At 35.1% G+C, this 26,652-nt stretch overlaps 1 protein-coding gene across 6 annotated transcripts in view; it reads left to right on the plus strand.

Moving 5' to 3' along the window:
* The window catches only part of LOC136041252 (adenylate cyclase type 3-like), a 248,448-nt gene that overhangs the window by 195,226 nt on the left and 26,570 nt on the right, over positions 1–26,652 (plus strand). For all 6 annotated transcript variants that reach the window (XM_065725862.1, XM_065725859.1, XM_065725858.1 and 3 more), the window contains 2 exons: positions 7,688–7,766; positions 17,897–18,034. In XM_065725862.1, the coding sequence (XP_065581934.1) occupies positions 7,688–7,766; positions 17,897–18,034 (217 nt within the window). The remainder of the gene's footprint in view (positions 1–7,687; positions 7,767–17,896; positions 18,035–26,652) is intronic.

Genomic DNA, 26,652 nt, shown 5'->3' on the forward strand with positions numbered 1-26,652 from the left:
GAATATTAATTGAGAAGTGGGTGACGCATTAGACCTATTTAGTTCTCAGTTTTGTAGATAATGAGCAAAAGTTAGGTCCAGCCGATGGAAGAAAAGGGTTCTATCCTTGTGTGGTATTCAATAAAAAACAAGTTTTGTTTTTCAAATGAAAGTAAGAAATAACATTAAAACTTAAAACATTAAAAGAGAGATTGTTCCGTATATGAGGGAGGCTGCCCTTTCCTCGACCGTTGCTCTTTACATTTAAGTTTTAACGTTCTTTAAGGATGCCACTAATTTAAATTCAACAAACGCTGTGACTGAGCAGTCTTTCTTAAAGAATTATGATAAGAAGTCAAACTTCAGCGTAGAGAACGAGGGTTGAGGAAGGGGCAGCCCCTTTCATATATGATATCGTTTCTGTTAATTTTAAGTGTTACTGTTACTCCTTACTTTCAGTTGAGAAAACGTGTTTTTATTTAATTTGTAACGGTTTTTTAAATCATGCTAGGAAACATCTTATGTAAAGTTTCCCTTGGAAAATTAAATTAAATGCGTCCGTGGTGTTTCTTCAGGCCAAACAAAATACACATTTTTGTACATACGTCCTTGGAACCTCTACATTAGAGTTCTCTGATATGCTGAATATGATGATGTGATTTCCATTAAAATATCTCTTCGCTTTTCTCCCTGGCTCGTAACTTTTGATGGGTAACATGAAACTTAATGAGTTTTATTCATTTTAAATCAAACAGTGATAACGAACTGTAAGTAAGGAGCAACCCGGCTCAATAGTAACCGAAACTATAAAAACGGAGTTTTGATACAAATAATTATATCAAAAGAATTGGATTTTATTGCTGATTTCAAATATATAAGGTTCATTAAGTTTTGTCTTACCCATCAAAGTTTACGAGCCGGAGAAAATTTGCTTTTTGTAGGTAGGTCCTTAGTGCCTCTACAGCAGAGTTCTCTGATATGCTAATCTGATATTGTGATCAAACACTTCGTGATAACGAACTGTAGTGAGGAGCAACCTGGCTCAATAGTAACCGAAACTCTAAAAAACAGAATTCTCACTACAAGAATTACATCAAAAGAATCGAATTTTAATGCTGATTTTAAATATATAAGTTTCATTAAATTTAGACTTACCCATCAAAGTTACGAGCCTGAAAAAATTAGCCTTATTTTAAAAAATAGGCAGAAACACCCCTTAAAAGTCACAGATTCTTAATGAAAATCACACCATCAGATTCAGCGTATCAGAGAATCCTACAGTAGATGTTTCAAGCTCCTATCTACAAAAATGTGAAATATTGCATTTTTTGCCACAAGACAGATCACGGTTGCGTGTTAATTTGTTTTTGTTTTTTTTCCACAGGGGTGATTGTATCGACCCAGTGGTCCTAGAATGTCGTGTGAGGGCTCATTCTAGCGGAAATTAAAAGTTCTAGTGCCCTTTTTAAGTGACCAAAAAATTGGAGGGCACCTAGGCCTGCTCCCACGCTCATTTTTCCCCCCAAAGTCACCGGATCGAAATTCTGAGATAGCCATTTTATTCAGCATAGTCAATAAACCTAATAACTATGTCTTTGGGGACGACATACTCCCCCACAGTCCCCGTGGGAGGGGCTACAAGTTACAAACTTTGGCTAGTGTTTACACATAGTAATGGCTATTGGGAAGTTGAAAAACGCTTTCAGGGGGATTTTTTGGTTAGGGGAGGTGGTCTTGCGGGGAGAACTTTTCTTGGAGGAATTTGTCATAGGGGAAGAATATTTCCATGAAGGGGGGCAGGATTTTCTAGAATTATTAAAAAAAAAACAAAAAAAAAGAAAAAGTTTTTTTTCAACTGAAAGTAAGGAGTAGCATTAAAACTTAAAACGAACAAGAACTATTACGAATAGAAGGGGTTCACCTCCTCCTAATACCTCGCTCTTTACGCTAAAGTAATTTTATTAATTTCAACCATTTATTTTACGGCCTTTGTGATTCACGGGTCATTCTTAAGGAATTGGGACAAAATTTAAGCTTTAGTGTAAAGAGCGAGGTATTGACGAGGGGGTGAAACCCTCATATATGTAATAAAAACATACGAATATAGAAGTTCGTTACGTAAGTTAATTCGTAAGCTACGTATATTTTTACTAATAAAAACGTTCATAAAAATTAAAAATTCTAGTTGCATTTTTAAATAGCCAAAAATTGGAGGGTAACTAGGCCTAAGGACCGGGTAATCGCCCTTTTTTTCTCAAAATCTTGAAACGAATTAACACTTAACTAACATTAACACTTAAAACGAATAGAAATTACTCCGTATATGAAAGGGGCTGTTCCCTCCTCAACGCCCTGCTCTTTACGCTAAAGTTTTTTTTTACTGTTTTAAAAAGTAGAGTTGAGAGAAAGAGTCCAACTTTATCTTAAAGAGCGGGGCGTTGAGGAGGGAACAGCCCCTTTCATATACGGAATAATTTCTGTTCGTTTTAAATTTAATATCGCTCCTAACTTTCAGTTAAAAAACTTGTTTTTTTATTTAATTTCTATTAAGATCCCTTCGCTTTTTTCTCAGGCTTGTAACTTTTGATGGGTAACATTAAACTTGATGAATTTTATTTATTTGAAATCAAACAGTGTTAGCAAACTATAAGTAAGGAGTGACCCGGCTCAATAGGACATAAATAGTACCGAAACTACAAAAGCGGAATTTAGATACAAATTCTAGCAAAAGAATTAAATTTTTATGCTGATTTCAAATATATAAGTTTCATTAAGTTTTGTTTTACCCATCAAAGTTTACGAGCCGGAGAAAATTTGCTTGATTTTTGGGAAAAGGAGGTAAACACCCCCTGAAGTGATGGAATCTGAATGAAAATCACACCGTCAGATTCAGCGTAGCAGTTTCAAACTCCTATCTGCAAAAATGTCGAATTTTGTGTTTTTTTCCCAGAAGAAAGAACACGGATGCGTGTTAATTTGTTTGTTTTTTTCCCAGGGTTGATCATATCGACCCAGTGGGCTTAGATCATCGGGAGAGGACTCTTTCTAACAAAAGTTAAATGTTCTAGCATTCTTTTTAAGTGACCAAAAAATAGAGGGCAAATAGTCCCCCTCCAACGCCACTTTTTCCCAAAATCATCCAATCGCAATTTTGAGATAGCCATTTTGTTCATCATAGTTGAAACGCCAAATAACTATGTTTTTGGAGATAACTTATTCCCCACAGCTCCTGGGGAAATGTCTTTAAGTAATAAAATTTACCTATTGTTTACGTATAGTATTTGTTATTTGGAAGTATGCATGAATTTTTCAGGTGGGGAAGAGAGGACAAATTATCTGCCGTAGGATTTTGCACGCGGAGAATTTACCAAGGAAATAGAAATTTCCAGGGGGTGAACTTTCGAAGGGAAATTTGATACTGGGGGAATTGTCCCAATTCTTTAAAAACTACTCCTGAAGCATAAATGGGTTTGAATTGGAAAAATAGGTATTTTTTTTTTAAAGTGCTGGAAAACAATGGCGTGAAGAGCGAGGTTTTGAGGACGGGGAATCCCCCTCATATACGTAATACTTATGTTTTATTTTCAATTTTCGTGTATCTATTGCTATCGAATTTTTTTTTTTTTTTTTTTTTTTTTTTTGGTTACTATTGGGCCTGTCCCTTCTTACTTACAGTTTGTTACCACGGACTGTCTGATACCAGATAATTACATTAAAGTGATTAGTGTTATGTACGAGAATAACTTTGCTGGGGTTAAAGTAGTAAATGAGGTTAGTAGCTACTTTTTTTTATTGATTCAAGAGTCAAGCAGGGTTTTGTTCTGTCCCCGTTTATATGGATCATTTTAACGGACTTTGGCTTAAGGAGTACAGCAAAGGCTATGGGAGAAGGGAATCAAATGGGGAAGCAAACATTTCTTAGACTTAGATTATACTGATGATTTGAGCATCCTAGATAAAAATGATAGCAACATGAATGAATATCTGGAGGTTCTGGGAGTTCTGGGTGCAAGAATAGGTTTGAAAATTAATGTTAAAAAAACTAAGTTGCCAAGACTTGAATAAATGAAAGTGAAGAGGTAATGTTTGGTAACGAAAAGATCGATCAAGTGGAAGACTTTACATACCTTGGAAGTATTATTAGTAAAGACGGTGGGTGCAGTGAAGATGTTAAAAGTAGAATAGCCAATGTCCAGGGTGTTTTTTTCACAGTCGAAAAAAGTTTGGAAGAATAGGGTGATATGTCTGCGAAGCAAGATTATAATGTTAGAAGCTTCAGTGATGACAGTGTTATGTATGGTTCTGGAGCATATGTGCTCCGAAAGACGGGGAGGATTCGGTAGACATTTTCCAGACAAATTATTTACGAATTTTGTTTTAATACTCGTCTGATTGACCGCGTGGTTTAATACAATGGTTTAATGTGGTTTAATACAACTTTCTAGGGCTATAATGAGAGAAAGCTTGAGATGGCTAGGACGCATTCTGTGGTTGAAGGATGACAGGTTGCCAAATATCATCCCAAATGGAGTGGGAGAAGGTCGTAAAGGGAATTAATAAGTAGTAAGTAAGTAAGACGGCACTAGAACCTTAAGGTCCAAACCGGCGGTGGTCATCTCCGTTTCATGGTCCTTCGGACAGGAAGTTCAATGGGGAACTGGGAGCCAACCATTCTCTGCTTTCACACACTCTTCTCACTTACCTGCCCCAGATTTCTCCAGATACCCATTTAGAGCTATGTTGACTCTGGCTGAGCTTACAGAGTCACGCCACTGGCTCCCGTCCCAAGGCAAATAACTGGTAACAACTGGTATTGAACCCGTGCTAAAAAGGGAATCGGAGCTTCCTGGGAGTTTTTACAAAAAGATTTTTTGAATAGATTGGAGTGGAGGAAGAGCGTGTGTAGCTGTGTTAGCCTCTGGCGGCTTGGTGCTACAATGACATGTTAGTAGTAGTGGTAGTAGTAGTATTGTTCCATTTTTAGTCATTCGTGCAAAAAAAACTGTCTTACAGCTTAGAAAATTTGAAGGCATAATAACAAGTTGTACATGGTTGAATGTCAGCTTTGTAACCCTCTTCTTTTTTACCGGGATGATATATCCAATATTGCAACAATTGAACTTGTTGGTTTTGCGGTTGGATATAAAATATTCGCTAAGGATATTAATGATTTATTAGCAAAAGTCTTAAGCAATGAAATTGGGTTGTAAAGGAAGAAATACTAACATATGTCATTTTTCGAATTTCGTTTTTAACATAACATTGCGGAAAAGAGCATTTAGTCCATTTCATCTAAAGATAATTTAGCCCATTTCCTCATGGAGTGCCAGGAGCTTGAAAGTCTTAGGGATGAAATTTGGGAGGACCATCGGTTGGTGCTGCTTTCTGATATCCTGAGGTCTTCGATGCCTGGAACCATATGCAAAATGGCACGATATGTTGAAAAGGCGGGAGAGGCTCAGTCGAGCCCCAGTGAATGAAAATAAGTATCGTTTTATATTGAGTGTGGGCTCTGTGCAGTTTTGTATTATTAAATCATGTTGTGTATGGCCGTAGGGCTCAAATAAACTTTCTTTCTTTCTTTCTTTCATACGAAGTTGAAATAGCAGGAAACGAAAAGAGATTGATACCATTAAGACTCATAATTAAGATCATTAGTTGTTTTAATTTAGGAATCTAGTAAAAGGAAATCAAAACCTTGTACTTTTACTCCATCTGTGTTTTTTTGTTAATATTTTTTTTGAGCAACGAAATGCAAGATTACTTGTCTAATTTATGTATAAAAAAGCAACACATTTTTTTTTGCCTTATTCCTTGGTATTTTCGGAAAAGATTTGTGTCAGCAAATTGTCCTTCTTGTAAAAAAAAGAAAACAACTTATTTGGCTTGATAAAGTTTTTGAAAGTTGTTAATATATGGTTTATCGTTCGAACTGATGCTCTTTTCTTTTTACTAAAATGAAATGTGAAATTACGGTATGATTGATTTTGGAAAAGGGGGGCTTTCAGTTTCAACACTAATGGTATTATATACCTTCACCCAGCTTTCAGGTAAGACCTTAAATCGCACAGTCCCAAAATTACTAAGTCACCTGCTAGCGTCTTCGACAATGTCTTAAGTTTTTTCGGGGGGGGGGGGGAGAAGGGATGACATTAGACCTAATTGGTAACTTTCCCTAGTGAAGGCGAGGCTCAAAGATGTTTGTAGATATTCGATAAGTTAACGGAGGACAACCACTCCCTAAATCATCCCCTTTGTGAAATAATATTTTACTTGTTGTTTTGTTTAGAGTACGGCTTTTGTAGTAACGGTTTTCGTAGGGGATGATTGTACACGCTACATTTGGCATAACTTTTTCCGTCGCAGGTTATAGCTTTACACTTTACTTTATTGTGGAAACCCCATTTTCGTTCAATAATTATTCCTGTTTAATATTATATAATATTATATTATATACATAGATGTTTAATCTATGTTTGAATGTGTTTTGTTACTTTTATAAGCCCTAGCTCTTTATGTGGAAGTTTAAATTTCTTGTTACAATGGTTTGAGAATATTAAACACCCATAGAGAATGGCACTCTTTCAAAAAACCTACCTAGGGTAGGCTGGTAGATCCCAAAGATGATTTTTCAGGTAACGATTGTCAAATTATGGGTAAATCCTAGAATACATATTTTTCCTTAGAGATACCCTTCTCCTCTTGCCTCGATTCAGGAAAGCATATGGCTTTCATTTGGCACCCAATATACTTCCTCGGTAAGCGCAGCGATGTCACTCTGCGACACCAATATTTCAAAATCAGCCCAAATTCAGACCTCCAAGTTAAATAAGACCAGACTATAAATTTTGGAAAAAAGATTGGAGAAACAACGTCACTGCTTTTCAACGCTGTTTATATCCTAAAATTTTGGGGAAACAAATAAATGATTTTCGACGAACCGTCTAGGACTAAACAGAAAGCAGACCATCCTCAGCGGGGGTGAGAGGATATATTCCTTGCCCTATATAGTTGCCCTATGAGTTTCAGGTGAAATGGAAGCCGGAAGGAGGGAATTTGCCTCTGAAAATCGTCATTTTCATGTCCCTAACACCCTTGGTACTTTTCCTATGAATTTTAATTAAGGTGTTGTAGAGTTGAAAGCTATTTTGTTTCTCCAAACATACAGATTAAGCACCTTGTGGGATTTCGGTATTTAAATGTTCTATGGGAAAATGGGGCTAAGGAACCATGGGCCTGCATTTTTTCTCTTATATTGCTTATAAATCTGTACATGATTCTGGTTGAAAAAATTGCAAGGTACCTGCATATCTACTACAAATCTGGCAGAGTGGCAGGGGAGCATTGCTTGTGGAATATGGCTCCACTCTGATCCCTTAATCGCGCAGATTGAAGTCCTTAAATGATTCCATTAAACAAAATATTTTCGGTGTACCTTTGAGCTGAAAGTTGGCGGTGGGAAAGGTGAGACGGAATCAAAGAGCTTATGACCCACCTTGGTCCATGATTATACCAATTGAAAATTCCTACGTGATTCCGGTTCGATCAAGATTCAAAGTGTTGGCTATATCTTCCTGCTCGCAAATTGGCGATGGGAGAGGCAGAAGGATGTTGGTGTGGCCACGTTTTTATAAGTTAGCTCCCCCAAAATAATACTCCTATATCCATTTTGGATGGTATTGTTTTATTTACATCCTTCTGCTTTCAGTTTCAGGAGTCCCTTATCTTGGATGATGTACTCATTGCTGCTAGTTGTTGGCAGCATATTATTCAGTCTCGCTCGACAGGTAATATAATATTAACTATATTGCATTGTTAAAAAGAATATACTGAAACTTAGAATAAAAGTCAGAAAATCAGGTTAGACTACCTTTCAATTGAAAAATAACCATCAAGCACTCAACTATAGCATTAGAAAACTATACAAAAGTTCAACTAAAAACATTAAAGGTAAAAAAAGATAATTGGGTTTTACTGCTGATGATTGACACTGTGTATGTGTTCGAGATATCTAGATAAAAAATTTCCTATTTATTTTACTGTATATTAAAAGGTTTCATCCCTATTTTGAACTGTAAAAAAAACATTCTCGTCCTGAAACTATCCGCCTTTTTGTAAATCATCAATTACGTCTGATAATACGTTACAAATTGGGTAAAAATTTTGTTAAGACAGTGAAAAAAAAAGATTTATGCAAAAATGATAATCTAAGTCTGAATAATTCGGCTTCACATTTTGATATTTTATCAACGAAAAATATCCTAAGTAAAATATATGAAGAAAAATACAACAAACTTTACACAAAAATAGAAGAAAAACAAAAAACGAAAACTCGCATAATATTAATGTGGAATATTAATGTAAAATTTTAATTCAATTTTGGCTTTAGAAATTCCATGTGGGATCTAAATTTCACTTTTGAGTGATTCTGTTCCTATTAGAACTAATTTCCGCTCTTGTTTTTAAATTTCCCAACTCGAATGGTAGTGTAACAATATACATTCTGTAATGACAATGTAATGAAGCAAATTGATAAAAAAAAAAATAATAATCGATTATATTCATTTACATGTATAATGTTTTGTTACATTCATAAATGATATTTTTTTTCTCGTTTTCTAAATGAACTAAAAAGTAGAAAGTAACGTTTCTCGAGAATGTATAAATACAAGCGAATTCGAGGGGTGCAAAACAAATTGGGCTTTAAATAAAATATACAACAAACTAAATTTAGGTTAGATATGTATTAATGAAAAAGTTGATTAGTTGAGGAAAATTGAAGAAGATCAGGTTATTGTAAAGCCTAATACATTTTGCACCCCTCGTTTCCATTCCATTCCGAGATTATAAAGGGAAAAAATATTTTCTAGTTTTTATTCCATTTAAAAAGAGTTAATTTTCTTATTTTTGACTTTTTAGTCTTCTATATGTCAAAATCTGTCATATCTGAGACTCGAACCTTAATTACAACGGCCACAGCAAGTATTCTTACTGCTGTGCTATCAAATCTTACATAATGGTGTTTGCTTTATACTTTTGCGGTGCCCAACCAACCAAATTGGTTTGTTTATATATGGGGAAGCATAAAACCGGGGGAAACTTTGATGTTATATCGTTGCACGGTCATTGGAGTTGTATATACCGTTAAAATATGGAAGCAATTGAACATACAGTAGCCGTAAAACACAAACTCAAAATTTGACAAATTTATGTACCAAACAAAAACTGGTAAAAAATGTTAATGAGTTGTGTAGACCTAGTCAAAACATAAAAATATTGTGTTTAACTCACCCGTTTTTGTTATATACATTTTATGAAGCACAGAAGAAATTGCAATCTGTGTGCTATTTTGCTTTTGTAACATGCATTCAGACCAATAAAGTATTCTTTAAAAACAACAGATTGAACATATTTACGGATAGTTTAGAGTGATATACTGCAACTTCTATTGCTGTTGCCACAAGCGGATTCTGTCATGCATAAGTCAAAATATCGCGACAAAAATTAAATAAAACAGCGCTTTGAAAAGAAAGTGAAAACAAGTGCAGTTTTCCTTAAAAACAGTATTCCTCAAAAATAGCAGATTGGACATACTTATGGATAGGCTTAGAGCGATCTACTGCAACTACTATTTATGTTGCCACAAACGGATTCGGTCATGCTTAAGTCAAAATATCGTGAAAAAGATGAAATATAACAACGCTTTGAAGAGAAAGTGAAAGCAAGTGTAGTTTTCCTTAAAAAAAAGTATTCCTTAAAAACAGTAGATTCAACATATTTTTGGATGGTTTAGAGCGGTCTACTGCAGCTACTACTGTTGCCACAAACTGATCCGATCATGCATAAGTCAAAATTTCTCGCAAAAATTAAATATAACAGCGCTTTGAAGAGAAAGTGAAAGCCAGCGTAGTTTTCCTTAGAAATAGTGTTCCTTTAAAACAGCAGATTGAACATATTTATGGATAGTTTAGATGGTCCATTGCAACTACTATTTCTGTTGCCCCAAACGGATTCGATCATGCAGAAGTCAAAATATCTCCCAAAAATTAAATATAACAGCGCTTTGAAGAGAAAGTGAAAGCCAGCGTAGTTTTCCTTAAATACAGTGTTCCTTTAAAACAGCAGATTGAACATATTTATGGATAGTTTAGAGTGGTCTATTGCAACTACTACTTCTGTTGCCATAAACGGATTCGATCATGCATAAGTCGAAATATCTCGCGAAAATTAAATATAACAGCGCTTTGAAGAGAAAGTGAAAGCCAGCGTAGTTTTCCTTAAATAAAGTGTTCCTTTAAAACAGCAGATTGAACATATTTATGGATAGTTTAGAGTGGTGTATTGCAACTACTATTTCTGTTGCCACAAGCGGATTCAGTCATGCATAAGTCAATATATCTCGCAAAAATTAAATATAACAGTGCTTTGAAGAGAAAGTGAAAGCCAGCGTAGTTTTCCTTAAATACAGTGTTCCTTTAAAACAGCAGATTGAACATATTTATGGATAGTTTAGAGTGGTCTATTGCAACTACTACTTCTGTTGCCATAAACGGATTCGATCATGCATAAGTCGAAATATCTCGCGAAAATTAAATATAACAGCGCTTTGAAGAGAAAGTGAAAGCCAGCGTAGTTTTCCTTAAATACAGTGTTCCTTTAAAAACAGCAGATTGAACATATTTATGAATCGTTTAGAGTGGTCTACTGCAACTACTATTTCTGTTGCCACAAACGGATTCGATCATGCATAAGTCAAAATATCTCGCAAAAATTAAATATAACAGCGCTTTGAAGAGAAAGTGAAAGCCAGCGTAGTTTTCCTTAAATACAGTGTTCCTTTAAAACAGCAGATTGAACATATTTATGGATAGTTTAGAGTGGTCTATTGCAACTACTACTTCTGTTGCCATAAACGGATTCGATCATGCATAAGTCGAAATATCTCGCGAAAATTAAATATAACAGCGCTTTGAAGAGAAAGTGAAAGCCAGCGTAGTTTTCCTTAAAAACAGTGTTCCTTTAAAACACCAGATTGAACATATTTATGGATCGTTTAGAGTGGTCTACTGCAACTACTATTTCTGTTGCCACAAACGGATTCGATCATGCATAAGTCAAAATATCTCGCAAAAATTAAATATAACAGCGCTTTGAAGAGAAAGTGAAAGCCAGCGTAGTTTTCCTTAAATACAGTGTTCCTTTAAAACAGCAGATTGAACATATTTATGGATAGTTTAGAGTGGTCTATTGTAACTACTACTTCTGTTGCCATAAACGGATTCGATCATGCATAAGTCGAAATATCTCGCGAAAATTAAATATAACAGCGCTTTGAAGAGAAAGTGAAAGCCAGCGTAGTTTTCCTTAAATACAGTGTTCCTTTAAAAACAGCAGATTGAACATATTTATGAATCGTTTAGAGTGGTCTACTGCAACTACTATTTCTGCTGCCACAAACGGATTCGATCATGCATAAGTCAAAATATCTCGCAAAAATTAAATATAACAGCGCTTTGAAGAGAAAGTGAAAGCCAGCGTAGTTTTCCTTAAATACAGTGTTCCTTTAAAACAGCAGATTGAACATATTTATGGATAGTTTAGAGTGGTCTATTGCAACTACTACTTCTGTTGCCATAAACGGATTCGATCATGCATAAGTCGAAATATCTCGCGAAAATTAAATATAACAGCGCTTTGAAGAGAAAGTGAAAGCCAGCGTAGTTTTCCTTAAATACAGTGTTCCTTTAAAAACAACAGATTGAACATATTTATGGATCGTTTAGAGTGGTCTACTGCAACTACTATTTCTGTTGCCACAAACGGATTCGATCATGCATAAGTCAAAATATCTCGCAAAAATTAAATATAACAGCGCTTTGAAGAGAAAGTGAAAGCCAGCGTAGTTTTCCTTAAATACAGTGTTCCTTTAAAAACAGCAGATTGAACATATTTATGAATCGTTTAGAGCGGTCTACTGCAACTACTATTTCTGTTGCCACAAACGGATTCGATCATGCATAAGTCAAAATATCTCGCAAAAATTAAATATAACAGCGCTTTGAAGAGAAAGTGAAAGCCAGCGTAGTTTTCCTTAAAAACAGTGTTCCTTTAAAACACCAGATTGAACATATTTATGGATCGTTTAGAGCGGTCTACTGCAACTACTATTTCTGTTGCCACAAACGGATTCGATCATGCCTAAGTCAAAATATCTCGCAAAAATTAAATATAACAGCGCTTTGAAGAGAAAGTGAAAGCCAGCGTAGTTTTCCTTAAATACAGTGTTCCTTTAAAACAGCAGATTGAACATATTTATGGATAGTTTAGAGTGGTCTATTGCAACTACTACTTCTGTTGCCATAAACGGATTCGATCATGCATAAGTCGAAATATCTCGCGAAAATTAAATATAACAGCGCTTTGAAGAGAAAGTGAAAGCCAGCGTAGTTTTCCTTAAATACAGTGTTCCTTTAAAAACAGCAGATTGAACATATTTATGAATCGTTTAGAGTGGTCTACTGCAACTACTATTTCTGTTGCCACAAACGGATTCGATCATGCATAAGTCAAAATTTCTCGCAAAAATTAAATATAACAGCGCTTTGAAGAGAAAGTGAAAGCCAGCGTAGTTTTCCTTAGAAATAGTGTTCCTTTAAAACAGCAGATTGAACATATTTATGGATAGTTTAGATGGTCTATTGCAACTACTATTTCTGTTGCCATAAACGGATTCGATCATGCATAAGTCAAAATATCTCGCAAAAATTAAATATAACAGCGCTTTGAAGAGAAAGTGAAAGCCAGCGTAGTTTTCCTTAAATAAAGTGTTCCTTTAAAACAGCAGATTGAACATATTTATGGATAGTTTAGAGCAGGGCTTCTTAAACTTTTTTATATAGCGACCCCCTTCAAGCTTAGGAAATTTTAAACAACCCCCTGCTCCATATAATGAAATATATATTAACCGTAGATGTAGATGTAATATCACACTATTTTACAATGTAAATAAAATAAGGATTAAAGAATACGTACCCATTCATTTCACATATATATATAATTGGAAACGTTGACGGGATATCGGTCGTAATAAAACACAATAAATAGAATGACATAAAACTATATATTATATATATTTATTCAATAGAAAAAATAAACTTTTGTAACAATTTTTTTTATAAGAAAACATAAAACTATGTCTATACATTCAATAGAAAAAATAAACTTTTGTAACAATTTTTTAATAAAAACATATCATTAACATCAAACAATATTAATGTAACGGATGTGATTGTTTATTTTTACACAAATAATTAAATCTAGGCTCAATTTGAGTTAGTGCAGATCGTAATAAATTTTCAACGTTTATTAAATTTGAACGGTATTTTGATTTTATGTAAGTTAATGTGGAAAAGGCTGATTCACATAAATATGTTGTACAAAATGGCAGTAATTTGTTCATTGCCATTTCCGATAGTAAGGGATATTCTGATTTGATTTCTATCCAAAATTCACGCACAGGCACTTGAGAAAATCTGAATCGCAAGGTAGTATCACTTGTTAATTCGGCAAATTCTTCTTGTGCTTTTAAGTTTAAAAAATTAATTTCTTCCATTTCAATTAAAAATGGATTGCAAATCCATTGTTGTGTATCGATATCATTAGGAAAATACCTATGCATGTAAACTTCCATATCCTTCAAATGATTAACTATAATTTTTGTTATAGGAGTATCGTTTTTTGAAATATTGTTACTAATTATATACTCGTCAGTAATTGGAAACATTTCGAGCGATCCACTTTCCACTCTGTTCTTCCATATAAGAATTTTTTTAACAAAGGCCTCAAGTTTATTTTTTAACATAAACATATTAACGCAGACTCCCTACATTGATAAATTCATATCATTGATTTTATCAAAAATATCTGCCAAATAGCATAGCTTGAGGAGCCATAAATTATCGTGAAAATAATCGGCCAAATTAGAATTTTGCTCTGTTAGAAATATATGAATTTCATCTTTTAAAGTTAATAATCATTTTCGACCTCTTGATAGCCACCTAACTTCAGCATGTAGCAATACTTGTATAACCTGAATCCATATCAATGTACAAATTTTTAAACAATCGACTATTAAATGCTCGACTTTTAATAAAGATAATGATTTTGACTGCATCAAAAAACACTGTTTAATTCTGGTGTAATTTTTTTAACAACAAGTGCCTCTCGGTGAATCATACAATGTGTAAATGTAATATGATCATTTCCAGCTTTAACAAATGCTGTAAAATCAAGATCTTGTCCGGTCATTGCTGCAGCACCGTCCGTGCACACACCAACACAATTTTTCCAATTTAATCCTTCTTTTTCAAAAAAACTCATTTACTTTTTTATATATATCTTTTCCACGAGTATGACCTTCCAGAGGACGACAAAACAGTATATCTTCATGAATGCTTCCCTCATAAATATATCTTACAAAAAGTAACAACTGTGCCATTTTTGAAATGTCTGTCGACTCGTCCAGTTGTATTGCAAACTTTGAGCTGTCTTTAAGCCTCATAAGAAGCTGTTGAAATTGATCATTGCTAATGTCTGAAATTCTTTTGGATACAGTGTCATTTGATAATGGAATTTTACTAATTTCAGCAGCACACTGTTTTCCATGAACAATTTCAGACATTCTTATAGCTGCAGGTAGTAAAAGTTGCTCTCCAATAGTAAAAGGCTTTTTCGTTTTTGCTATCAAATACGAAACTTCATACGATGCCAATAGATATTTATCATTCAAAGTAACATACTTCTCCAAAGTGTTCTTTTCTTTATTTGATGTTTGCAAAAGACGCTGAAAATATTCTATTGGCTTTTTTGATAGCGTTGCATGTTTAGAATTCAAATGTTGTTGCAGTTTTAACGGTTTCATGCTTTCTGCAGCCAAAACTTCTTTGCAAATTAAGCACACTGGTTGTTCTTCATTGTTGTGAGAAGAGCATGTGAAGCCATACTGCAAATATGATTCGTCCTATTTTCTTTTTTTTGTTTTGCTAGAAGTCAGATTTGAAGCACTGCAACTTGGTTGTGACGGCGTGGCAGACTTATTATTTGGAATTATAATTAGCCATTTATCCATGATGGTTAAATAATAATAAATAATTAAACAAAATGTAGTTGAACTTTAACGTAATAATTAAAAACACCAACTGAAAATTACACAGTAAATACACACATGTCACTACGAAGACAAAGCTGAGTCCAAACTGAAGTACAAACAGTATGTGTAAGCTGTAAGGCGACGCGGCGTCTGGGTACTTATAATCACTAAGTTATCTTGCAAACACTGACGCCGGCGGCCAGACATCAATGTCGAAGGTTCAGTTGAAAATCGAGGAGCGCGTTGTATTTATTATTTAAATGCTACTTCCATATTTTCATTTATAGGCCCTACATAACAGTTTTGCATTGCCACTTTTTCAAAAAAAAAGTTGTAATAAAACTACAATAGTATTTTGTATGATTTTTATTGGTATTTATATTTTTACGTAGTGTGTATACTAATTTTAAAATTTTATTTGTAATGGTTGAAAAGTATCAGATCTTTCCGACCCCCTTTCAGTAGTCTCGCAACCCCCCTGGGGGTCGCGACCCACAGTTTAAGAAGCCCTGGTTTAGAGTGGTCTATTGCAACTACTATTTCTGTTGCCACAAGCGGATTCAGTCATGCATAAGTCAATATATCGCGAAAAATTAGATATAATAATGCTTTGAAGAGAAAGTGAAAGCTAGCGTAGTCTTCAGCACGCTACAAATAAGAGTAAAAGGTTGTATATTTTTTCAGTGGGAAGTAAGGAGCAACCTTAAAATTCATACACAATTATGGAAGAACTAATTCAAATTTTTCGCATTTTGGTCAAATTTCCCGAGAGCGAATGAGAAACAAGAACGATGTCATCAGAAAAATATTAATCAGATATACATTTTCTATTGGAATCGCTTAAGGACAGCCTTTGGTACTCGTCTGAATGACTCACATCAACAATAAGCCGTGTGGATATTTTTTATTCTAATTCTTTTTAGAAATTTAAATCAGAACAAATTAAATACTCTGCGACAGTTGTAAAAAACTTCAAACACAAGAAAAGCTTTATTTAATATTTTAATTGAAAATACCAAATAATCTTGTCGATACCTTGCTCTTTCTAAAGTTTGAATTTTGTCCCAATTGGTTAAGATTTCTTCCAACCAATTGTTCAAAAAAACCAACTGTTTGACTGCTAAATCACAAAGGCCATTTAATTAGAATAAATATTCTTTTCAAAAGTACTAAGGAAGCTTTAGCGTAAAGAACGAAGTATTGACGAGGGAGCGACCCCCGTCATGTACGTAATACTTTTTGTATATTTTACGTTTGAGTCTTTTTCCTTACTTTCAATTGAAAACACTAGTGTTTTACATTTAATTTCTGTTCGATTTTTAAATATTACTGGAAAATCCAGCTCCCCTCCTGGAAAATTCCCTTCCCCTATGAAAAACTTCCTCCTTGAAAAGATCCTCTCACCTAAACCTCCCAACCCTCCCCTATCATAAAAAAAAACCTGAAAACTTCTATATGCTTCCCAGTAACCAATACTATGTATAAACGATGGGCAAAGCTCATAACATGCAGCCCTTCCCCCGAGGATTGTGGGGAGATGAAGTCATCCTCAATGACATAGTCATTAGATTTTTCATTATTCTGAACAAAATGGCTATCTAAAAATTTTGATCGGGTGATTTCGAGGTGAAATGGGCGTTGGAGGGGGGCTAGTTGCTTTCAAAAAATTTTGTCGCCTAAAACGGAAATATAACTTTTGATTTCCGATCAAATAAGCCCTCTTCCGATAATCAACGACCACTGGTTCAATATGACTATCCCCGATAAAAAAAAAAACAACAACAAATAAACACACCTCGGTGATCTTTCTTCTGGCAAAAAAAAATTGGAAAATTCCATATTTTTGTACTTAAGAGTTTGAAACCTCTACAATAGGGTTCTCTGATAAACTGAATTTGATGGAGTGATTTTCATTAAGATCACTTGATGTTTGGGGGTGTCTCCTCCTTTTCAATAAATGGGCAAATTTTCTAAGAATCGTAACTTTTGATGGGTACCATTAAATTTGATGAATATTACATATTTTGAATAACCCTCAAAATTTTATTCTTCTGATGTATCCATTGTTGTCAAGAAACTGTTTTTTAGAGTTTCGGCTGCATCGCTCCTTAGTTAAAGTTCGTTACCTCTACCTGTTTGATGATGCTAACAGAATTACTGCTAACAAAGATTAAATATGAACTGTACCCATGCTCCTCTTGTTCTGTCTGGCCTAGTCACAATTTGTTAAAGAAACGAAATGTTTTACTAGAACGTGGATTCTTAAATTCAGACTTCAGTCTTTTTCGTTACTGATTATGTGATTATATGTTGAAACCTCAGTCTGAAAAGGGTTTACTATTAAAATCAGTGGCTTATTATGTATATTAGCGTGTAAAGTAGGCGAAATGGTTTCAAAGTTATTTAAACATGTTATTAACCTTAACTTATTAACCTCAAAATAACTAAAAAAAAATGTTCTTTATTCCAGTTGGACTGCTGGGTTTTTGAACAACATAGGCTACGCTTTATTATATTTGGTACGTTTTTTTTTTGTGAAATTTCATCTTTTGAAGCAAAAAAGGATAAATGCTGCTAGCAATTTTTCTTTATCGATATTTACCTTTCCCCTTCAAAAGACAATTCCTTTTAAGTCACTTTAAATAGGAATTATATTTGATGACTACCTAGCAAAGAGTAAAAGTTTATGCAACCTATATTAATATCTTTTATATTTATTAAGCATTTGTATATTTATAAGCACTTGTACATTTGTAAGCATTTTTCTAGTTCGAAAAAACTGCAAGAGCTTTATTTTTATGGCAAGCGGAAGCAGCTTCAGAGAGAGAGCAGGCAGCTGATTTGCGCCGACGCAATCAAGCCCTTTTGTGCAATTTACTTCCACCGCATGTTGCTACTCATTTTTTGGTAAGGACTGTAAGATTAAACTTAGTTCTAGTTGCCAAAGTTGTATTTATTTGATAATTTTGAATAGCATAAATACACTGGAAAATTTGTCCCATAGAATCGGACTAATAATGTCACTTATGACAACCATATTAAAAACTGATTCAAACACTATTTTTATCGTTTATGCGTGACGTTTTTTCGTTTGCACATGTAATTTTAGACAGTATTAATCTTAGGGGAATCCCCCCCTCTCCCAATTTCTATGGAATGCACATATTAATGCCAGGGACAGATCTAGGGGATAGATGGGGGGGGGTAGACTGCCCTGGGCACTGATTCTTAGGGGCTCCTGGCTTGTAAGGCACTTTTGATCTTGTCAAATAAAATATGAACCCTTATTTTACATTTTTTGAACGCGCCAACATTTAGGAGTGGACAGTAGGCGTCTCTTTTTTCGGGAAACGATAGGGATGGAAGTAGAATGGTTTCTTTTAGGGAGCGACAGCGATAGAATAGGGGGAAGGTCTTCTCCCTTAGAAAAAGTCTATAGGAAACCTTAATCGTAGAAAACAGTTTTGTGCATTCGTTACAGACTCTTCCAAGGTGTTTAAGACAGGAGGATGTGGCCTAATCTGAGAACCTTCAGCAGATGGTTACAATTAAATGATGATACCCGCTGGAAGTGCTGATCCATGCTTTGAACGCTGATTCCCCGAAAGAGCGCAAATGAAAGAGCGAATAAGTGGCTATGAGTAGAAGAAAACTCCTCGAGCTCTTAAAAAACGTTAATGTTTTTAGGTACAAACTCATCTTTTTTGTACTTTCATATATATGCTGATTGACTGAAAATCCACTCGACTTTCTTCCGAACCGCAAAATACCTACTGCAATATCCAATTTCGAGACATAAATCAAAGCTCACCAATACTCTTCACAAAGCAGATCTTACAACAGGCGTTGCTAAACTTATGGAGAAACAGAATAGAAAGATTTCAAGACATGCGTGGAGCCAACTTCTTCAATTTTCGTTGTCATAGTTGTGTCGTGATGTTTTGCTCTTTTTTCTCTTTGTTGTGCTCTGTCATTTTCTTTTTGTACGAAGTCGGGTTTTCAATAAATAATACTAATTATAATATCATCACAATACGTTCAAAGTTGCAGTATATGTTATGCATTCAGTTGTATTCGCTAATAGATTTATAGTCAGGACCAAATTTATGTGCTATTTGAAGCGGTGAACAACATTTCAAATTTGACAGTTCAAGTACTATTCAGTGGGACAAAAAACTCGTCTTTATTGTTATGTCTACGGCACGATATTCGTAAGAATTATATTCAATATTATTATTTCAAGAGAAGTGTGAAAATTATTTACTGAATATATCATTTTTTTTGTACATACTCAGGGAAGGAAAAAAATAGAGGTTAAAAATTAAAAATATAAACTTAACTTCAATACCTTAGATACTACAAAATACCCGGTTGAAGTTGTTCTTAATCGCATTAACTGTTGTTATTAACGGTGTCCGACGTTTATCCACCCCCCGGAGCCCCCTCCCGCCATGGAAAAATCCTCCCCAGTAAGTATTCCTCTTAGAAAACGCCCCTTAGAAAATACCCACCCCCCAAAAAAAATACCACCCTTACGCTGCTGGTTGGTCTCCAATCACTTTTAACTTAAAAAAAGGGACTAGATCCCTCAATATCTGATCTAATGAGCACACTTCGAAGTTTTTGTCACCATAAGGTGGGCAATCCCTCTCCTATACGGAATAAATTCTGCTCCTTTGGGGGTTTAATGTTACTCTCTACTTTCATAACAATACCTTAAACCAGACATATTACCCAAAATCATAAGGGGGTAGATGTCAATATTGAATTGTGTATGTATTTTCTAAAGTTTATTTGTACCCCCCCCCCTTTCCAAAAGAAAAATCTTGGTCACGGCCCTGGGGATTGTAATTTCTGTTCGTTTTGGATTTCATTTATTTGTTAACGAAGATACGTCGTAGATTTACACTTGAAAGATAAGGAAAACTAACTCATAGAATTTGACAATGCTTTCATCCATAAAAACTTAAACAGTAAGAATGTGTTGATCCCAAAGCCAACTATACTTTTAAAGGAAAGCTTAACCTTCTTAAACTTTTTGGTACCATATGTTTTTAGCTTAATTTTGATGATTTTTCGCCTACATTTATTTTTCTTCTTTTTTCTTCTTCGTTTTTTTTTTAATTTGGCACCCACTACTGCCAAAATTGCAGAGCTTCATATGGAAGTCTTTTCAGCAAAAATTGAATTTCGTCAAAATTGTCAAAATACTTCTGATCAGTAAAATCCTCTTTTTCACTTCTCAACTAAGCATAAAAAAATAACTCAAATAGGATTATCAATTTTGGAAAACCCTATTTTCCGTGGGGGAGGGGTCTTGGGATTTTTTCCGAGAGGGTGGTGGTATTCTTAGGGGGAGGGGTATTTTCCAGGGGATATTTTTTGAGGGGAGGGGGTGGATTCTCGGGGGGTAAACGCCTAGAGCCGTCTTTAACACTGTATATTCTTCTTATCACTATATTGAACACAGTCTACAGGATGTATATCCAAACGTCACGTTGAAAATGTATTTAACTAGGCATGTATCAGTTGCTTCTAATGAAAGGAGTTTGTGCAAACTAAAGTTAATCAAAACTATCTTAGAAACAGGAAGGCTGAGCAGCACTTGACAAACTTGAGTATAATCGACATAGAACATTATAGTATGGCTTTGAAGATTTCATATGAATGCGTTATTAAGACATTTGCTTTGACAAAAGAGCGTAAAGTTAAGTTTTGTTGTAAGGATAAGACTAATTGTGTATAATTTAAATTGTGTGTGTACTGTGTCGTGGAGGACCTGGCCTTCCCTGCCCCAGTGGCGAAATATTGATTATTCTCCCCCCCCTGTTTCCCAAAAATTTGCAAGCAAAATTTTAATGAAAATTTATGTTTAGTAGCAGATTTTTTTCATTTATTTAAATATGACTTTTCCTACTGAACATGGGAAAAATTAAAATTTCGAATTGAATTTGTATAGACTTACTACCATGTGTGCCTCTACTTTATTTTAATAAAATTAAAATAAGTAGGTTGGAACGTCCAGTTATTTATTTGAAATTTTGTGTCCCTGAAACATATTTGTTTTTTTTTGTATCCCTGATAGTGCCCCTCTCCCCTCCTTAAGCTGCCTATGGTACTGTGCCAAAACAAAATGTTGTTACGTGGAACCTTAAGAGTTTTTTCTTGAACCTTGTTGAGCATATTAGGATTCAAATTAAAAAAGAAATATATTAATTATTTTACAATATTTGATTAAATATACATTTTATTCTTGCCCTGGGTGCCGACTAATCTAGATCTGTTCGTGATTAATGGAATTAATCTTTTACAATGAACTGAGACAATTCCACAGTAAATTGTCGTCGCCTCAGCACCTTTTCAACACTAATGTGTTTCTTCAAATAAAATCACGATTTACAAATGATTGGAAAACTTGAGTTTTAGTGTACTTTTTTCACATCCCTTTATTGCTAAGAAATATGGAAATGGACAGGAGCAGAAGCTCAAATTGGCTTCTAAAAAAAAGACAAAAAAATGGTGTTTGTTGTAAAGCAGAATACTAAAACTGTCTGTTAGGAGTCACGGGGACACCCATTCGAGTATCAGATAAATGTGCTTCCACTTCGCCTATTACTTTTTTTTTCTTTGCAACTCTGCTTTTAATTTAGCTTTTTGTCTTTTTAATTCTGTTGGATTTTCTTTCTTTTTTTTGTCTGATATTTCGTAATAGTTATTTGGAAGCCAGGTTAAGTTATTAAGAAATTAGTCTTGGTGAAAGAGTCACTTTACTTCTCAAGTTCTTTTATTATCTTATGGAATGTGATTTTGAATCCTTTTATTGTCATTTGACTTAAGCTTTCATTAGTCATATTTTTCTCTTGATTCACGAAAAAGGGGTACATTTCATTTTCTGTCGCTTATCTTTAATCTTTTCGAGTCTATTGGTTCCACCTGGGTGTGTGGTCCCTGGCTTTTGTAGTGGATTAAATAAAAAAAAAACTAGTTTTTTAAACTGAAAGTAAGGAGCGACATTAAAACTTAAAATGAACAGAAATTACTCCGTATATGAAATGGGTTGTCCCCTCCGCAATCCCTCACTCTTTACGCTAAAGTTTGACTCTTTGCCAGAATTCTGCTTTTTAAAACAATTAAAAGCTTTAGCGTAAAGAGCGAGGGATTGCGGAGGGGACAACCCATTTCATATACGGAGTAATTTCTGTTCGTTTTAAGTTTTAATGTCGCTCCTTACTTTCAGTTTAAAAAACTAGTTTTTTTTTATTTAATTTCTGAACGTTTTTGAATAAATTCATTTTTGATTTTGGCTCTCCGCACATAAACTATTAAAATGAAATTTTTATATTAATTCTTTTTTGGCTAAATGGCTTTCTCTTAGTTTTGATCAGACGATTTTGAGAAATAAGGGGTGGGGAAGGAGGCCTAGTTGCCCTACATTTTTTCGGTTACTTAAAAAAGCAACTAGGCCTTTTAATTTCTAACGAACGTTTTTATTAGTAAAAAATATACGTAACTTAAAAATTAACTTACGTAACAAACTTTTATATTCTTATATTTTTATATGTATATGAGGGGGTTTGTCCCCTTGTTAATACCTCGCTCTTTACACTAAATCTTAAGTTTCGTCCCAATTCTTTAAGAATGACCCCTGAATCAGAAAGGCCGTAGAATAAATAGTTGAAATTACCAAAAATGCTTTAGCTTAAAGAGCAAGGTATTTATCTGCTCCTAAATACCTTACTCTTAAGTATTTTTAGAGACCCTCATATGTGTAATAATCTCTGTTCGTTTTAAGTTTTAATGCTACTCCTGACTTTCAGTTGAAAAAACTTTTCATGTTTATTTTTTTATCATTTTTTTTATATTAATGCTAGAAAATCCCGCGCCCTTTTCATTGAATTTCTCTTCCCCCATGACATATTCCTCCAAGGTAAGATCCTCCCACATAGCCCCCTCTCCTCAACCCCACCCCCAAACCAAAACCCCTGAAAAAGTCTGTACACTTCCCAATAACCATTACTGTATGTAAACACTGGACAAAGTTTGTAACTTGCAGCCCCTCCTCCAGGGACCTTGGGGGAGTGAGTCATTCCAAAGACATAGTTTTTATGGTTTTCGACTATGCGAAACGAAATGGCTATCTCAAAATTTTGATCCGTTGACTTTGGGGAAAAAATGAGCGTGGGAGGGGGCCTAGGTGCCCTCTAATTTTTTTTTGTCACTTAAAAAGGGCACTAGAACTTTTCATTTCCGTTAGAATGAGCCCTCTTGCGAGATTCTAGGACCACTTACTCGATACGATGACCCCTGGGAAAAAAAAAATAAAAAAAAAAATAAACACGCAACCGTGATTCTGAACTTCTGGCAAAAAATACGAAATTCCACATTTTTGTAGATAGGAGCTTGAAATTTTCGCTAAATGGTTCTCTGATACGCTGAATGCGATGGTGTGATTTTCGTAAAGATTCTTTGACTTTTAGGGGGTGTTTCTTCCTATTTTCCAAAATAAGGCAAATTTTCTCAGGCTCGTAACTTTTGATGACATAGATTAAATTTGATGAAACTTATATATTTAGAATCAGCATGAAAATTCAATTCTTTTGATGTATCTTATAGCATCAAAATTCCGTTTTGTAGAGTTTCGTTTACTATTGAGCCGGGTCGCTCCTTACTACAGTTCGTTACCACGAACTGTTTGATTCCCAAAGTTAGGGAATACCAGAATATTGGGTTTTCACGGCCCAATATAATATGGGCAGTTATAGGCAATAAGTCCTAGACTATAACAGTAGCCCAAGCTACTGTTATAGCAGTAAAGTAGCTACAATAGTGTTATACTACTATAACAGTAAATGTGTAAATTTTCGTGGCTGCCGTATTAAGTGTGGGCTACTTTTAGCAGTATTCTAGCACTTGGAACGTCAACACTAGTGGTAGGAATTCATATTAGTCTTTTCCCAAGTTTTGGGCTAGATTTAGAATATGCTACTAAAACAGCCGCGGAAATAGAAATTTTCATTTAGGCACTGGTGATTTAGGCATGCACTAAAGACTGTTTCCTTTTAAAAACACCCTAGGGAATATCCATGGGCTATAGCCTGAAAAACAATTAGTAGATAAAGAATCAGGAAGGCTAAATATCAGAATATAGCTGTTTTTCCACAGACATTTAGAAAATTTCAGAGACTGATTGAATTTGTTATCTCTCTTGCTTTGAGATGTAATTGCTAAGCAAAATAATTAACTGGCTTGATTCTTAAATCGGGAATGAAGGAATAGAACCTCCCTAAGTTGGGGTAAACATTTTAAGGCTGTAGGGAAACATGAGAGATAGTAAACGTATGAGTTTGGAGGTGTTTTTTATTTGAGTCATTTTAGGCAGAATATATCGATTTACGGATAATTTTCGCACTCATTCACTACTTCAGTTTGGATACAGAACAATTGCAATATAGAGAGTATAATAGATAAATGCACCCTTACATAGAAGAAGAGGCCCAATAGAAAAAATCGAGGTTACTTGTTACAATTACACCCAGGACATTTTCCGAAAATTTCCCGAATATATATGATCAGAAAACCCACAAAACAACTGTTTTATCTAGGGCCCATAATAGTAAAAGGAATATTTGTTTCGGAGTCACACAAGACATACAGAAATGGCCGTGATTTTTGTAGCGATCAAACTTAACAGCGAACTGACCCATTAATAAGATGGATATTAATTATTTCATAATTGTTGTATGTTATTATAAAGATAAGTACCCAGGCACATCAGATGAAGCTAGAATTGAAATTGCAACGAAAAATAGTAATGTCCAAAGGAAAACAGTGAAAGTAGGCCTACCCTGGCAGTAAAGCTTCTTATATGGAGAGAATTTGGAGATACTGGAAATCTCTTATCCCTAGAACTGACTTTCAACAGTGGGTGTGAAAACCAGTAGGAGAACTGGGGAGACAGAAAGACTAAGCCACCCTGTCTGGAATGCGAAACACTTCTGATTCTGGTTCGGAAAAATCACAACATGAAGTTTCAGCATTGAAAACTCTCCGTTATACTCTCCGTTAGAGATTTTTGGGACACTTCCGTTGCATACCTTTCTTCATGACTGTCTTCACGCAAGCGCAGTACCTATACTGTGGCCAAGTAGCAACTGAAGCTATTGCTTTGACGATCTGGTGAAACTTCCCAAAGCGCGCGCTGTGAGGTGGCCACTAATTTTTCTTTACTTTGCTGCACTAAATTTTCGCTACTGTGGAATAGCTATGCTGTGGGTAAAACACTGTAAATTGGGGTTCTCAATATCATCTTGTAATTGAGAACGGTACCGTAAGGATTTGTCGGACAATGGCACCAACTGTGCCAAGTCAGTGTGCCATCAAATGTTGAAATCCAATGCCCATGAGAAGATGATTAATTTACTGGAACTGGAAATCTCAGGAAAAATAGGAAAGTGAAATAGAGTCGCGAGAAGAATTTACAGATTGAAAATTAAATGTGAGATAAAATAATTGTTTGTTTCTGCTGCAAAACTAAAGAAAAGTCAGAAAGAAAGAAAAAGTGCGAAAAGACGCATAACTCGGGAAATTCAATTTGCGATCGTTGACAGTAAGATTGGAAGTGAAATGTTTTTGTCAGCCCACATGGGCGAGTGTAAAGGGGTGCAGGATGTTTTCCAGCTTTTGATGTAAATTGAAGATAACTAGGAGACGGAATGGGAAGGACTTCATCAAGTATCGGAGATGCTGGTGGTGAAGGTGGGTAATGAAGATGTGGATGGATTGGGTAAGCCGGGAAAGGGATTTAAGGTACATCCTCTCAACTTTCTAAGGCAGTCTTTTCCGGAAAGTGGCGGAGAGGGGCCCCTTTTGAGGGTCAGAGATGATAGTTAGCATCTCAGTCAACATTTGCCTGTAACCTTACATGGTTAGTTTTTATTACTTCACCAAGGCTTAGCCTTTCCCAACTATGGTCCCTGAGACGCACTCTCTCCTATTGAGTTTAGCCTTTATTTCCTCTTAACCTTTACCTTTGCAGCCCTATACCCCCCACCTTGTTCTCAGTTGGAGTCTACATTTATTCCCTATCTATTGTCCCATGAAGTGGGACCCAGAGAAAGTAACTTGGATTTCCTTTGCATCTCCACCGACCCCTATATCCCAATCGCTCCCACGACCCTTTGTATTTCTCCCTATGAGCATCGCTAGATTATGCCAAGGGGCATGCTTTTTGTTCATATTTGTATTTGTTTCCACCAATGGAGGTTAAGAGGCAAGTAGAGCCAGTCTTTCTCTGACGCCTGGTGCTGTCCCACACACTAGAGCCTGAGGAAAACTCGAGATGGCAAGGAAATGTATTCTTTAATCCTGTTACAAGTAGTTTATTAAAAATAACTCAGAATTTTTTGGCGGGTTGTCTGGAATATGCACTCTACCTTAGACGGCAGGCTAAGCCAGGTAGTCCCTTCACTAAGTAATTTCATTGGATTGCCCGTTATCTCAATGGTTCCTGTACAAACAGTACACGG

The sequence above is a fragment of the Artemia franciscana genome, unplaced genomic scaffold (assembly GCF_032884065.1).
Source record: "Artemia franciscana unplaced genomic scaffold, ASM3288406v1 PGA_scaffold_1180, whole genome shotgun sequence".
Taxonomy (NCBI): Eukaryota; Metazoa; Arthropoda; class Branchiopoda; order Anostraca; family Artemiidae; genus Artemia; species Artemia franciscana.